Source organism: Erinaceus europaeus, chromosome 16 (genome assembly GCF_950295315.1).
Source record: "Erinaceus europaeus chromosome 16, mEriEur2.1, whole genome shotgun sequence".
Taxonomy (NCBI): Eukaryota; Metazoa; Chordata; class Mammalia; order Eulipotyphla; family Erinaceidae; genus Erinaceus; species Erinaceus europaeus.
Window position 1 is genome coordinate 10045135 of NC_080177.1, and position 15074 is coordinate 10060208.

Genomic DNA, 15074 nt, shown 5'->3' on the forward strand with positions numbered 1-15074 from the left:
CTTTTGCAGAACAACTGTGCTTTCTCCCCAGCCCTAAACTTGGGATCTTATGTGTGCAAGGCCTGTACTCTACTGCTAAGCCACTTCCCTGTCACTTGGTTTAAAATAAAAAAAAAATTTTTTTTGATGGATAGAGACAGGAAGAAACTGAGAGGAGAGGGAGAAAGAGAGACACTTGCAGATCTGCTTCATCAGTTATGAAGCCCCCTCCTTGCAGGTGGGGACTGGGGGCTTGAACCCAGGCCCTGTGCATGGTAACATGTGCACTCTATTATGGACACCACTCCACTTCCTGGCGCTGATCTTTCTCCTGGCAGGCCTTCCCCCCATTTTTATTTGATAGGACAGAGAGAAATTGAGAGAGGAGGGGGAGATAGAGAGGGAGAAAAATAGACACCTGCAGCCCTGCGTCACTACTCGTGAAGTGTCCCTCCTGCAGGTGGGTGTTTGAACTCAGATCCTTGCACGAGTCCTTGTGCTTTGTACTATGTGTGCTCTACTGTGTGTACCACCACCTGGCCCCCTGATGTGTTATTTATTTATTTATTTTAATCAGCTCTCCAGATCTTGACCTCATCATTAGTAAAGGACTCCCCAGGAATGCCGGGGTGCCGCCAGGAGACACGGGAGGAGGAGATAAGCGAGCACAGAGCTCAGACCCCCAGTACTGAGTCTGAAGGCTAAATGCTACAGTCAGACAGCTCAGACTTCTTCTTGGGAGCTGAGAGTTGCATTTGCTAAGCACCAGCTGTGACAGGTGCTGTGCTGAGTTCCATGGTTCACCCCCTCCCTGAATCATCTCCATGTATCTCCAGGAGGCAGAAGTTCATGTGAATGAGGACTGTGAGACAGCTGAGACCTCACCCAGGCTCACCTGGGTAGCCAGCAATGAGGACGTGTGTGTGTGTGTGTGTGTGTGTGTGTGTGTGTGTGTGTGTGTAGAGAGAGAGAGAGAGACGTTATTGGGCTACCTGTTGACCAGGTGAGTTTGGGAGCACCGTAGGGGATGGACTCACTTTCAGCAAATGGCAGCAAACAGAAAACCCTGCCAACCTGCTTCCCACAGCCTGGGGGCAACGGAATAAGCAGACCACTCTGCACAGAAGGGGAGGTGCTCAGAGTTGGGTGGTAGTGCAGCAGGTTAAGCGCACATGGCGCAAACGCAAGGAACGGCATAAAGGATCCCGGTTCAAGCCCCCGGCTCCCCACCTACAGGGGGATCTCTTCACAAATGATGAAGCAGGTTTGGAGGTGTCTATTTTTCTCTCCTCCTCTCTGTTTTCCCTTCCTCTCTCCATTTCTCTCTGTCCTAGCCAACAACGACGACAACAATAATAACCATGACAATAAACAAGGGCAACAAAAGGGAATAATTATTAAAAATATTAAAAAAAAAGAAGGGTCCAGAGCCATATTTTCTGGGCCCCAGCAGCTGAGCACCCTTCTGCGTTCAGGGAGGAACAGGGGATGGCTAGGTGGGGTGTGGGGGACAGGCAGCGGGAGATGTGAGGAGTGACAAGGAGTACCTAGGCTGCTGGCTGCCAGGTCAGGAGTTAAGCCAGCATGAAGGTCACTTTGATCTGATACGGGAGAGGTGACAGCTGAGATGCCACCCCAAGAGCTGGGTTCTGGCTGGGCAGGAGGGCAGAACAGGGCCTCCAGCTGGCATGGGGCTTCCAGGGTGGGGTTTTTTGCTGAAGGGAAGTGCCGGGTGTGTCTAGAGCTAGGGTGTTCACTGATGCCTGTCTTCTATGGTGTGTCTGTCTCCGTGGTTAGCTCATGCTTCTGCTGTGGGACTGGGGAGAGCTGGGGGGATGACCACCTGCAGCTCTGCCCTGAGAGGCAGGCCGTGAGACAGGGACACATCTAGAGTGGAACTTGGCATTGGTGAGGGTGCTCTTGTGTCCGGATCTGAGGGAGTCCCCTGAGTGAGGAAGCTTCTGGAAGTGTAGGCAGGATGGAAGGCTGGTAGCCTGGGGGAGACTTGGCTTGTGGGTATGCTGGTTAGGGTACAAAGTGGGGATTCCTGGGGCCAGGTGGCAGAGCAACGGGTTAAACACACATGGTGCAAAGTGCAAGGACTAGCGTTAAGGATCCCAGTTTGAACTCCTGGCTCCCCATCTGCAGGGGGGTCACTTCACAAGCGGTGAAACAGTGTCTTCCTCTCCTCTCTTGATTTCTCTCTGTCCTACTCAACAACAACAATAACAACAATGATAAACAACAAGGGCAACAAAAATGGAAAAAATGGCCTCCAGGAGCAGTGGATTCTTAGTGTAGGCACTGAGCCCCAGCGATAACCCTGGAGGCAAAAACAAACAAACAAACAAACAAACACAGTGGGGATTCCTGATCATGATCCCAGCCCAGCCTCAGAGCTGAGGCACCTATGTTGTCTGAGGTGAGCACGACCCCTGGCCCTCTGAAAAGAATGGTGGGTGACCATACCCCCTCCCCCCCCCAGGCTGTCCCCAGAGCCTGAGCTATAGCAGTGAAAGATCCCAGTGGCCCCAGATGCTCCAGCCCACAATGTCTCCCCTGTCGGTCTCTTTATATTGTCTCCAGGGTTATTGTTGAAGCCTGGTGCCTGCATGATGGACCCACTGCTCTTGGTGACCCTTTCCTTCCTCCCTTCCTCCCTTCCTCCCTTTCTCCCTCCCTTCCTTCCTTCCTTCCTTCCTTCCTTTCCCTTCCCTTTCTTTCTTTCTTTCTTTCTTTCTTTCTTTCTTTCTTTCTTTCTTTCTTTCTTTCTTTCTTTCCTCTTCTTTTTTCTTTTTTGCCTCCAGGGTTATCGGTGGGGCTCAGTGCCTACACTATAAATCCACTGCTCCTGTGGCCATTTGTTTTCTGATTTTTTTTTTTTGATAGGATAGACAGAAATTGAGAAGGGAGGGAAAGATAGAGGGGAGGAGAGGAAGATAGACACCTGCAGACCTGCTTCATCGCTTGTGAGGCGACCCCTCGCAGGTGGGGAGCTGGGGGCTCGAACTGTGATCCTTGTGTGGGTCTTTGCGCCTTGTACTATGTGCCCTTAACCCGGTGCACCATCTCCTGGCCCCCCTCTTCTCTTTTTTAAATAAATAAATAAATAAATATTTATTAAATATTTATTTATTTATTTATTTATTTGTGATACAGAAAGAAAGACACAGGGAGAAATACCAGAGCATTTCTAGGCAAAGGCTTATGGTGATGCTGGGGATTGAATCTGGGCTTTCAGAGCCTCAGGCACGAATGTATCTCTCTCTCTCTCTCTCTCTCCTTTTCCCTCTTCCTCTCCCTCTCCCCCTCATGCTCCCTCTCCCTTTCTCTCTTTTTTTTTGACTTTTCCTTTTTAAAATATTTGTTATATTAATTTATTCCCTTTTGTTGCCCTTGCTGATTTATTGTTGTAGTAGTTGTTGTTATTGATGTAGTCGTTGTTGGATAGGACAGAGAGAAATGGAGAGAGGAGGGGAAGACAGAGAGGGAGAGAGAAAGATAAGACACTGCAGATCTGCTTCACCGCCTGTGAAGCGACTCCCCTGCAGGTGGGGATCCGGGGCTTGAACCGGGATCCTTACGTCGGTCCATTAATGCTTTGCACCACGTGTGTTTAACCCACTGCGCTACCGCTCCACTCCCTCCCTTTCTCTTTTTTCCCCAGAGCACTGCCCAGCTTTGGCTGTACAGGGATTGCATCTGGGATCTGCACCTCCCCTGCCCTAGCCTTGAAAGTCTTTTGCAGAACCATTATGCAGTTTCTCCAGCTCTGTGGCCATTTCTTTTTTATTTCATAAGACAGGTAGAATTTGAGATGGAAGGGGAGACAGAGAGAGAGACACCAGCAGACCTGCTTCACTGCTCATGAAGTTCCCCTCCCGCAGGTCGGGGCCAGGGCCTTGAACCACGGTCCTTGTGCATGTTAACTAACGTGTGCGTTCAACTGGGTGTGCCACCACCCAGGCACCCTTGTTACCCCTCTTACCATTCAAGCCGTGGTTGGCGATTTGCTTGTAGAGATCCAGGAAGTGGCAGCCGGGTTGGAAGGAGCCCCCATTGGGATAGAAATCGTAATGGGCCACTGGCTGCTTGATGCCCACGCTCAGGCCCATGTGCTCCCGTGTGAAGGTGTGAATGGCGTCCACAAAGCTGGCGTCGTCAGGGGACAGCCGCTCACTGGGGGATGTGTACTCAAACATGGGGCCTGCGGGGTCCAGCCCTGAGGGAGAGCGGGGCAGTGGTTAGGGGCAGGGGGAGGAGCAGGCAGAAGGTGCCATTTAGAGCCCAGGTGGTGGCACACCTGCTGAATTGTACACATTACTATGTGCAAGGACTTGGGTTCAAGTCCCCGGTCCCCACCTGCAAGGGGGAAGCTTCATGAATAGTGAAGCAGTGCTACAGGTATCTCTCTTTTGTTCCCTCTCTTCCTTTCCTTCTCTCTCTCTCTCTTTTTTATGTATTTATTATTTTTTTTATTGCCACCAGGGTTATTGTTGGTTTTCGTGCCAACACTACAAATCCATTGCTCCTGGAGGATATTTCTCTTTCTCTCTCTCTCTTTCTTCCTCTCTGTCTTCTCCTTTTTCTTCTTTTTATTTTCCTCCTCTTCCTCCTTCTCTCTTTTCTTCCTCTTTCTATTTTATTTGATAGGACAGAGAAAAATTAAGATGGGAGAGGAGATACAGAGGGAGAGAGAAAGAAAGACACCTGTAGCCCTGTGTTACCACTTGTGAAGCTTCCCCCTCACAGATGGGGAGCAGGGGCTCAAACCTGCATTCCTTATGCATAGTTACAGGTGTGCTCAATCAGGTATGCCATTGTCTAGCCCCTTTTCTCTCCCTCGCTATCTCTGCCTCTCCTCTCAATTTCTCTCTGTCTCTATCCCAGAGAAGTAAATTAGCAGCTGAGTCTAGCACCCCCCCCCCCCCGCCCAGTACCACAATGGAACAGTGACTCGGTGTCTCTCCTCTCTCTCTCCTCTGTCTTTATGTAAATTCTTTTTTCCCCCCAATAGTGGGAGCAAAGTCAGGTGGGCTGTATGGTACAGCCCCAGCAGGCTAGGGCTAACTGCAAAGTGGGGAGTCCTAAGACTAAACAAAAACTATTTTTCCTTACATGGATCGTTTAAAGACCTATTGGCTATAATTAGATATGCACAAGTGATACCTGGGGACAATGAAAGGAGATCCCTGGGGTAAGTACATTGTGACAACAATTATGGCAGTGAGTGTGACAAGACCAAACAAATGGCCTGAGAGCAGAAGCTGCTGTACCCATTGCGAGGCTTTCAGAAAAGGAGCTACTTATCACCACTACAGCTTCTCAATTAGCTGGACTCAGACCAAAAGCAAGAATTACGGGTGACTTATAGTGTGAGTGACAGACTGTGGCCTTTACCTAATTATATAAGAAGGCCCTATTGCTTATCCTCACCCACAAACCCCCTGCTTCCTCTTATAGGCATCTATGATGAATATAGAGGTTGTGCAGTTAAATAGCTCATGTTAGGATATAAGGGTAGAAGTTAGTAAACTTTCATATAGCTAAAAGTTAGTGAACTTTCATATACGCAAAGGTTAACCAGAAGAGAGCCCCCAATGGTGTGTGCTTACTTTACAGCAGATTTCTTTAGGTGGACAGCTTATTAGCTATTATAAAAGACTTGGTTTAGACCCATCCAAGAATGGGTTAAGAAAAAAAGCTATTGGATTTAGCTCCTGAGAAAAATGTTTATTCATACAGAAGGTCAGAACAGCGAGATGGTCAGAACACAGATGGTCATTTCAAGGGAACTATTAAGGGAAAATTTAGACTACTCTAGACCCAGGAAACTTTCAAGGGAAGATTAGGATGCCCCAGACCCAGAGAACTTTATTTTTTTAAATATTTATTTATTTATTCATTCCATTTTGTTGCCCTTATTGTTTTATTGTTGTAGTTATTATTGTTGCTGTTATTGATGTCATCATTATTGGATAGGACAGAGAGAAATGGAGAGAGGAGGGGAAGACAGAGAGGGGGAGAGAAAGATAGACACCTGCAGACCTGCTTCACCGCTTGTTAAGTGATTCCCCTGCAGGTGGGGAGCCGGGGGCTCGAACTGGGATCCTTACACTGGTCCTTGTGCTTTGTGCCACCTGCACTTATCCCACTGCTCTACCGCCTGACTCCAGGGAACTTTTTAAAGAATACATACCTATAATAATAATAATGTTGTTTAAGGTTATTCCTGATGTTAATGAAAACAACTGTACATGATGTCATCTGTGTCCTTGATCTTAATGAAAACAATCTTACATGATGTCAACTATATCTGGGCAAAAGAGTGTTTAAAATAAAGCTCTGCAGAGAGACGGCAGAGATGCTTCTCTCCTGGACCTGAAGCAGCTGGCGTGCACTCATTCATCTCGACTCCCCTTTCCCTTTAGGGACTCTTAATTACTTTCCCCGGGGCTGACTCCCAGCACCCCAAGGGTCTGCCTGGAGCATGGACTTGCACATGACTGAGGCCTTGAGGGTGGGGTGGTCTCTTGTCAAGGCTTTTTTAAAAATCTATTTTTAAATTTTATTTATTTATTTAGTCAAAACCTTATTCACAGTAAAATCACAGAGATTTGTGGTGCTGAGAACAAGGAGGCTTTATGGGTGTGTGTGTGTGTGTGTGTGTGTGTGTGTGTGTGTAAGGGGAGGGGGCTGTGGAGAAATTTGCAGGAGCTACCTGGCTGCAGCAGCAAGGCTCATTTGAATGCTTGATTTACTGAAGTAAACCAATGTGAAGTGCCTCATGGGTGACTTTTAGGGGCCTCTGCTTGCATATAAAACCCACCTGCTTTATTCTATTCTGAGCAGTTCCTTTTTTTTTTTTTTAAATGTGTTTTTATTGCCACTGGGTTTATGACTGGGGCTCCGTGTCTTCACCACAAATCCACTACTCCTGGTGGGCAATTTTTCTTCCTTTCCTTTCTTTTTGCTTTTTTATTTTATAAGATAAACTGAGAGGGGAAGGAGGGGGAGAGAGAGAGAGGGTTATGCAACCAGGTTCCCCACTGCTTGGCCCCCCGTATTCCAAGGATCTCTAACCACCTGTCAGAGGAGGAATTTATTTGCCAGCCTGTGGTCAACACCTTCTCTCAACAAGCTTGACTTTCCTTCAGCACTCAGGCTATGGCTTCGAAGTGTCCAGGGTCAGGCCGGGGCCCCTGGGGCCCCATGGAAGTACTGTGAACAGGTAGGGCTCTGGGGACTCCGGTCCCTGGGTGACAGATTTGGCTGCGTCACCTGTGATCCTCCCGATCTTGTCCTCCCCGCCGATGGAGCTGCCGGCGAATCCTGACACGTGTGCTCCCAGGCTGTACCCGATCAGGTGGACGTTGCTCCGGGAGAATCGAGCGGCCTCCTGGAAGACAGACCAGGTGGTAGTGGTGGTGGTGGTGGTGGTGCAGTTAGAAGCCGGTTGACTCTCCCGTCCCCTTCAGGGCCCCAAGGAAGGGGTTGGTTGCATTCCAGGTTGTGTATGTTTATTTATTTTTGACATTTTATTTATTTTGAATAGAAGCAGAGAGAAATTGAGAGAGGAGGAAAGGGGAGAGAGAGAGAGGGAGGGAGAGGGAGAGGGAGAGGGAGAGGTAGAGAGAGAGAGAGAGACTTGCAACACTGCTTCATGGCTTGTGAAGTTTCCTCCCCCATCAGTGGGGACCAGAGGCTCAAACCCAGATCCTTGCACACTGTATGTGTGGGCTCAACAGGTGTGCCACCACCAGGCCTCTATTTTTTTAAATGTAGTGCCAGGAAATATGACTGAGATCTCACTCATGTATAAAACCTCTGAACCATCTCTCTGCAGCCCAGTTTTTTTCTTTTTCTTTTTTTTTTTTTTAAGATAGAGACAGAAAGGCAAAGAGAGAGAGAGATACCACAACATAGAAGCTTCCTGTAGTGCACTGGGGCAGGGTCAGAACCTGGGTCTTGAGCATAAGACAAAGCAGTGCCCTATATCTAAGTGGTATTATTATTATTATTATTATTTTAACCAGAGTGCAGCTCCGCTCTGGCTTATGGTGGTACTGGGGATTGAACCTGGGACCACAGAGCCTCAGGCATGAAAGTAATTTGCATAACCACTATGCTATTTCTCCAGATCTCCATGATTTTTTTTTTTCCCAGGTAGAGACAGAGAGGCAGAAAGAGAATATTTGAGGATGGTACCCTCCTTCTCCTACTGGCCAAATGGTTTACTGTTTAGTTTTCCTTTTTGGTTTTTTCATTTTCTGTTAATAGTCTCCTTTTTGTGTTGACCTTACTAACGTGTGTGTGTGTGTGTGTGTGTGTGTGTGTGTGTGTTTGATTGCAATCTTTCTCAGTGGTGAGAGAGAGACTGTAGATTTTTTTGTGTGTGAGTTTTTAATTTTTTATTTAAGAAAGGAGACATTAACAAAACCATAGGATAGGAGGGGTACATCTCCACACAATTCCCGCCACCCTATCTCCATATCCCACCCCCTCCCCAATAGCTTTCCCATTCTCTATCCCTCTGGGAGCATGGACCCAGGGTCATTGTGGGTTGCAGAAGGTGGAAGGTCTGGCTTCTGTAATTGCTTCCCCGCTGAACATGGACATTGACTGGTCGGTCTATACTACCAGTCTGCCTCTCTCTTTCCCTAGTAGGGTGTGTCTCTGGGGAAGCGGAGCTCCAGGACACATTGGTGGGGTCTTCAATCCAGCCCTAAGACAGCAGGAACCTCACATTTCCACTACAGAGCCTATATTTCCCCCAGTCCTGGAACCTTAGGGTGGGGCCCACTTTCCCACCCTAAGACTGAGATGAGACTGTAGATTCCAAAGCCTCCCTCCCCGCCTCACCTCCCAAGGCCCTTTACCTCCAGCCATCGCAGCAGTGCAGCCACCTCGTGGCCGGCCCGGCGGGTATTGTGCACGGCCTTTGCGTAGTGGCTATGGGCCAGGCTCAGCCAGTCGGCCAGGGCCACGTTCACTGGTGCCCGTGCCCGCAGCACCGCAGCCAACTGCCACACCCAGCTCTCCAGGGCGCCGTCCACCTGGGCCAGACAGTGGGGTTAGCAGGGTCGGTGAGTTTGGCAGGGTTGGGCCTCCTGTCTTTCTTTCTCTGCTTGGTGTCTCTAGGCTCACGTCCCGTCCTCACTAAGAGGGAGAGCCGAGTGGGCATCATATGGGCATCATGGCCTGAGCGCTAGGTGGACAGACCTGTGAGTGGCAGCATGTTCACCTGCTCCATCTCTATCCCTCTCTCCCTCCCTTTCCTAGCCACCAGGGTTATCCCATCAGGGGATTTAATGCTGATTTGGGTTTTTGATGCTTGCAACTGAACTGAACCCTCGAAGACACAGCATGTCCCTGGGAATCTGTGCCCTCTGCTTGTCTAGCCCTCTCTGTGAAAATGCAGGTTCACTGGGCTGCTGACTGCAACTCTGAAGCCCCCTCTCCCCCCCACCCCCGGCACTGTGACCTCCCTGAGCATATTATTATGGGCACTGTGGAGATAATTATGTTTTGCCTGCCCTGCTGACTCAGGGAGTTGAGATAACCGGCAAGATAGTGTGTGGGTTTGCAAGCGGAGAATGAAAATGTGCACTCCAGATATCCGGCCCCGGGTCTTATCACTGGCTGCCTATCTTTTTATTAAAATAGAACATTCTGGGGAAAGGAGGAGTAGAAAATGCAGAAGGGGAGAAAGAGAGAGAGAAGAAGAGTGAGAGAGAGGGAAAGAAGGGGAGAGAGAAAAAGAGAAAGAGGGAAGAGGGAGAGAAGGAAAGAGGGAGAGAGAAAGAAGGAAAAGAGAGAGAGAGAAAAGGGGAAAGAGAGAGGGAAAGAGGAAGATAAAGAAAGAAGGAAAGAGAGAGAAAAGGAAAGAGAGAGAAGGAAATAAGGATAAAGAGAAAGGGAGAGAGAGAGAAAGAGAGAGGAGAAAGGGGAAGAGAGAGGGGGGAGAGGGAAAGGGAGAGAGTGAGAGAGAGCGAGAGAGAGCGAGAGAGAGCGAGAGAGAGCGAGAGAGAGCGAGAGAGAGCGAGAGAGAGCGAGAGAGAGAGAGAGAGAGAGACATGCACCAGCAGTTCCTACCGTCCACCCATGGATGATCATGACCAGAGGCCGGGAGGTGTTGAAGCCGCACTGCTGTAAGGAGTCCGGCTGGTTTAGTCGGATCTGGCAGCCCTGCCCCTCATGCCCCTCAAACAGCAGGAACTTGGTCTTCGTTGTCTGCAGGCTATTCTCCGTTGTCTTAGCATCTTGGGGTCTCCCTCCAAATGGCCCTGGAAGATAAGACCGCGCCCATGGGTCTCTCTGCGCTCAGGACCCGGGAAGCAAGGAGAGGGGGCGTGTTCCCTGAGCTCTGGCACCCAGGATCGGTGACATTTTTACTATTTTTTTTTTCCTGCCAAGATGAGGGATCAAGCCCAGAGCTTGGGGAGGGTCCTTGAAACCTCCCAGTCAAAGGGGTGGACACAAGGTCACGAGGCCATTTTTGGCCAATGATCTTTTAAAAAAATTAATTAATTAATTTTGGGTAGAAACAGAAATTAAGAAGGGAGTGGGGAGATAGAGAGGGAGAAAGAAGAGAGACACCTGCAGTCCTGCTTCACTTGTGAAACTTTCTCCCTGCAGGTGGGAACTGGGGGCTTGAACTCGGGTTCTTACGCACTGTAACCTGTGTGTGTAACCAGGTGAACCACCATCTGGCCCCTCTAGATGGTTTTTAAAATTCTAGGATTAATAATCCCTCAAGGATGTGTTTCTCCTTTTCTTTTATTATTATTTTTTTCAATTAAATGGCTTCAGAGTAAGAAGACACGCCCAGTCATGCAAATTTATTCCAAATCCTGCCAATATTTTATTGACTAAAACAAGTTGCATTGTTCACCCCTTCATCAAGAAACACAGTGTATGGATATGGGGTGTGTAGGTGAAATAAGTGTATGTTTTTTACTATGTGCGCTTAACCCGACCTATGTCACTATGTGCTACTGCCCGACCCCCTCATATCAGCACGACCCCCTCATATCTATTTTTTGTGCTATGTGTGCTTAACCCACTGTGCTACGACTCCCACTATATCTATTTTTTAAGAACGATCTAGTCTACTATGCTAGTCACCCATTGTCGGAAAGATTTGATTAAGCTCCCAACACATTGATTGATATGGTAACAGAGAAGGACTGCGTGCTGTAATTTCTGAATGAACTCCAGCTTTTGCTGGTGGTGGGGATTGAACCTAGGACCTTTGGTGTCTCAGGCATGAAAACCTGCTTGCATATCCACCATGCTATATCCCCAGTTCCCAATTGCTCCACTTCACCCTTTTAATTTTATTTATTGCGTCCAGGGTTCTCACCAGAGCTTGGTCCCTGCACTATGAATCCACTGTTCCTGGCAGCCGTCCTTTTCCGTTGCTGCTGCTGCTGCTGTTATTGTGGGACAGGACAGAGAGAACTTGAGAGAGGAGGGGAAGACAGAGAGAGGGAGGGAAAGAGAGACACCTGCAGACCTGCTTCATTGCTTGTGAAGTGACACCCTCCCCCCCCCACAGCCGGTGGAGAACTGGGGGTACGAACCAGGATCCTTGCACGTTGCCCTATGTGTGCTTAACCCCGTACATTACGGCCCAGGTCCCCCCCCCCTTTTAAAAAAGATTTTATTCATTAATGAGAAAGATAGGGGAGAGAAAGAGGAAAGAGAGGGGCATTGTTGCAGCATATTGTTGTTAGGGGCCAAGCCAGAGGTTCTCAGGGGTGCAAGTCCCAAGCTCTTCTGCTGAGTCACCTCCCCGGCCACAGCGAGCTGTTCTGGACCCTTGTCCTCCATCCTGTGCTATGTCTGGGGGTGTTTCTGGGTGCTATCTGCCCCCCCCATCACCCCCAACTCACCCCCACCCCACATTTTCACACAACCTCCAGGGTGCCCTGGGGCTGGCTCTGCTCTTGATTCAGCAGCGATTATTATCCACGTGACCTTGGGAGGCGCACTTCGCCTGGGGGCGGGGGCTCCATTTAGACTGTAAGCCTGCATGTCCCACTTGTTCTGAGCCAGGTGAAGCCTGGCGGGATGTCGGGATGTCGGGTACAGAGTGTGGTGCTTAGTGTAACACTTCCCTTTTCTTTCAAGGCTTAGCCAGAGCTCTGCCATCTTGTGTTTTATTATTATTTTAAAATTTTATTTACTGGACCGTCAAAAGGAATCGGGTTTGAGCCCCCAGCTCCCCACCTGCAGGGGAGTCGCTTCACAGGCGGTGAAGCAGGTCTGCAGGCCTCTTTCTCTCCCCCTCTCTGTCTTCCCCTCCTCTCTCCAATTCTCTCTGTCCTATCCAACAACGATGACATCAATAACAACAACAATAACTACAATGATCAAACAACAAGGGCAACAAAAGGGAATAAATAATTACAATAATTATTATGCTATCTCCTCCCTGCCTCAGACAGAACATCTCATACCTAGAGCTCCTTTGTGCTTCCTGAAGTGAGGACTTGAGTCTTTCCTCTCCCCCTTGGCCAGGCTTTTTGGGGCAGTGAAGTCAATCTGTCCACCCTATGTGGCAACTCTTTTTCTAAAATAAATTTTTTTTTTTACTGTCTTTATTTACTGGGTAGAGACAGCCAGAAATCAAGAGGGAATGGGGCGATAAAGAGGGAGAGAGACAGAGCAACACCTGCAGCCCTGCTTCACCACTCGTGAAGCTTTCCCTCTGTAGGTGGAGAGAGGGGGTTTGAACCTGGATTCTTTCATACTGTGATGTGCACCCAACCAAGTGCCCCACTATCTTGCCACCCCTATGTGGCAACTCTTAAGATCATGACTCAGAGTCTCTACCTTTACCAAGTAGTGGGCTCCAGGGTACCCCAGGAACCAATACAGACTACAGGGCAACAGTGAAATAAGCACATCCAGCAAAGGTTTTGCCCCTAAAGCAGAATTAAGTCAATGAGTACTTGTCCTGGGAAGTCACTCTATGCTTCGCCTCATCTGCAGTGGAGGTTTGTGTTTACCACATCCTCAAGTGTTGGAGACACGGACTTCTGGGGACCATTCCCAGAGCAGCTCAGTCAGTAGGTCTGGGAGAGGGAGGCCCTGACAGAGCAATGCTTACCTAGTAGTTAAGAATATGAACTCTGGGGGCTTGGGAAATAGCATGGTGGCTTATGCAGTAGAGGTCTCAGGTTCAGTCCCCAGCATCACCATAAGCCACAGCTAAGCTTAATATTCAAAACAGTGTGATACTGGCAGAGAGACAGGCATACAGGCTAATGAAACAGAATCGAGATTCCAAAGAGTGAACTCATGCATATATTGTCAACGAATATCTGACATGAAATCCAAGCATACTCACTAGGGAATTCAGTAGATGTGAATGGGAAAAACAATAGCTACATGGAAAAATGAAACTGGATCCCTAATTTACACACTTCACAAAAAGCTGTCATGGAATTTTCAGTGGGAGGCTTTGCCAATTCTCAGCCAATGGCACCATCATCCCATTGAAGCGAAGGTGGGCCCAGACATTTTTTTTTCTTTTACTTTTTTCTTTATTCACTCATTCATTTGATAGGACAGAGATAAATTGAAAGGAAAGGGAGGGAGGGACACTGTTTTACCATTTGTGAAACTTCCCCCTTGCAGGTGAGGACTGGGAACTTGAACCAATCTCAGACCTTCTTATCACAGAGAGTTATCTTCTATAATTTTCTACCTGCTCGTTTTGTTATTGATGGGGGTGTAGAAGGACCCATCACTGAGAACAATATTATAATAGCAACATCAGTCACTATTTCTGTTCCCACAAATTTCATCATAGCCAACTCAATTCACTGAATATAAGTTTTATGAGAGGCATTTGACATGGTATTAAGAAGTCATCCATAAACTTGTTCAAAATTACAACTTACTGGTAGCAGATCAGAGATGTGAATCCCAGCTTAGTTCAAAAGCTCTTTTTCACAGTGTTATCAGATGTAGTGGACATGTGACTTCTTGTATATTTAAGGTGTTTCATGTGGTGGTTTGAAACATGTATATAATACAAAATGTTCACCCCAGTAAGATGAGTGAATACATCCTCTGCCTCATTTGGTCATCTTTGTTGTTGTTGTTGTTGTGATGAGAACATTAGAAGTCTACTCTGAAAACTTCTCCAAGGAGTCTTTAATCCAGCACTGCTATGCATTAGATCCCTGAAACATATTCATCTCCTAATTGCAAGTTAGGACCCCTTGACCAACATTTCTCTTTTTATGCACACCTTAGCCCCTGGCACTCACCATTCTGTTCTCAGCTTCTATGAGTTCTCTGTTTGCAGTCTCCACATATAAATGCCTCTATGTGGTGTTGTGATGTAATTCACATACGCCTGAAGAATTGGACGTCATTAGCATAGGGCTACGGGCCGGAAGGAACTTAAGCACACACCAGGTGGAAGTCGCTCTCTGTGGGGGTACGCTGTTCCTGCCCTCTGTTCCTGGACTCTGCTCTCTCTGCTCCCTGCTTTCTGACATGCTCATCATAGCTGCTCCTCCCAGGACTTGTACACAAGTGAATCTGAACTTTGTTAATTAACCTTTCTCATGGGCCCAGCTTAGTCTTATCTCTGCCGATAATTGCCTGTCTTGCTATACCTAAAATATACCGTTCTGCACGTACTGGTGTAATAAACCTTTGCTTGTCTTAAACCCATGCCAAGCACACATCCATAAACTCCTTTCTTACTGCCATGTAATGACCTTGATTGTTTTAAACCCAAGTCCAGCCACCTCGCTCCCACAAAGTCTTTTAAATTTTTATTTACAATAATGTAGCATTTGTCTTTCTCTGTCTGACTTATTTCACTTAACATGTTCCCTAAAGACTCATCCTTGTTGTCATGAATGCTCGGTTTTCCACTTTATAGCTAAATAATATCCCTTTGTGTATACATAAATAAACATTACACCGTATTTTATTTACCCATTTATCTGTCAGCTGACACCTGGCTTGTTTTCATGTTTTGCCTGTTATCGATAGCTCCTCAGTCAGCATGGGAGTGCAGCAGTCTCTTTGAGGTATATTTCTTCTACATTGAATGTATACTCAGA

The 15074-nt window shown here is 47.7% G+C and overlaps 1 protein-coding gene across 1 annotated transcript in view; it reads right to left on the minus strand.

The window, feature by feature from the left end:
• The window catches only part of LIPC (lipase C, hepatic type), a 126906-nt gene that overhangs the window by 19311 nt on the left and 92521 nt on the right, over nt 1-15074 (minus strand). Inside the window, exons 3-6 of the mRNA XM_016192681.2 lie at nt 10075-10265; nt 8859-9035; nt 7261-7378; nt 3968-4201 (exon numbers count right to left, since the gene is read on the minus strand). Of these exons, the coding sequence (XP_016048167.1) occupies nt 3968-4201; nt 7261-7378; nt 8859-9035; nt 10075-10265 (720 nt within the window). The remainder of the gene's footprint in view (nt 1-3967; nt 4202-7260; nt 7379-8858; nt 9036-10074; nt 10266-15074) is intronic.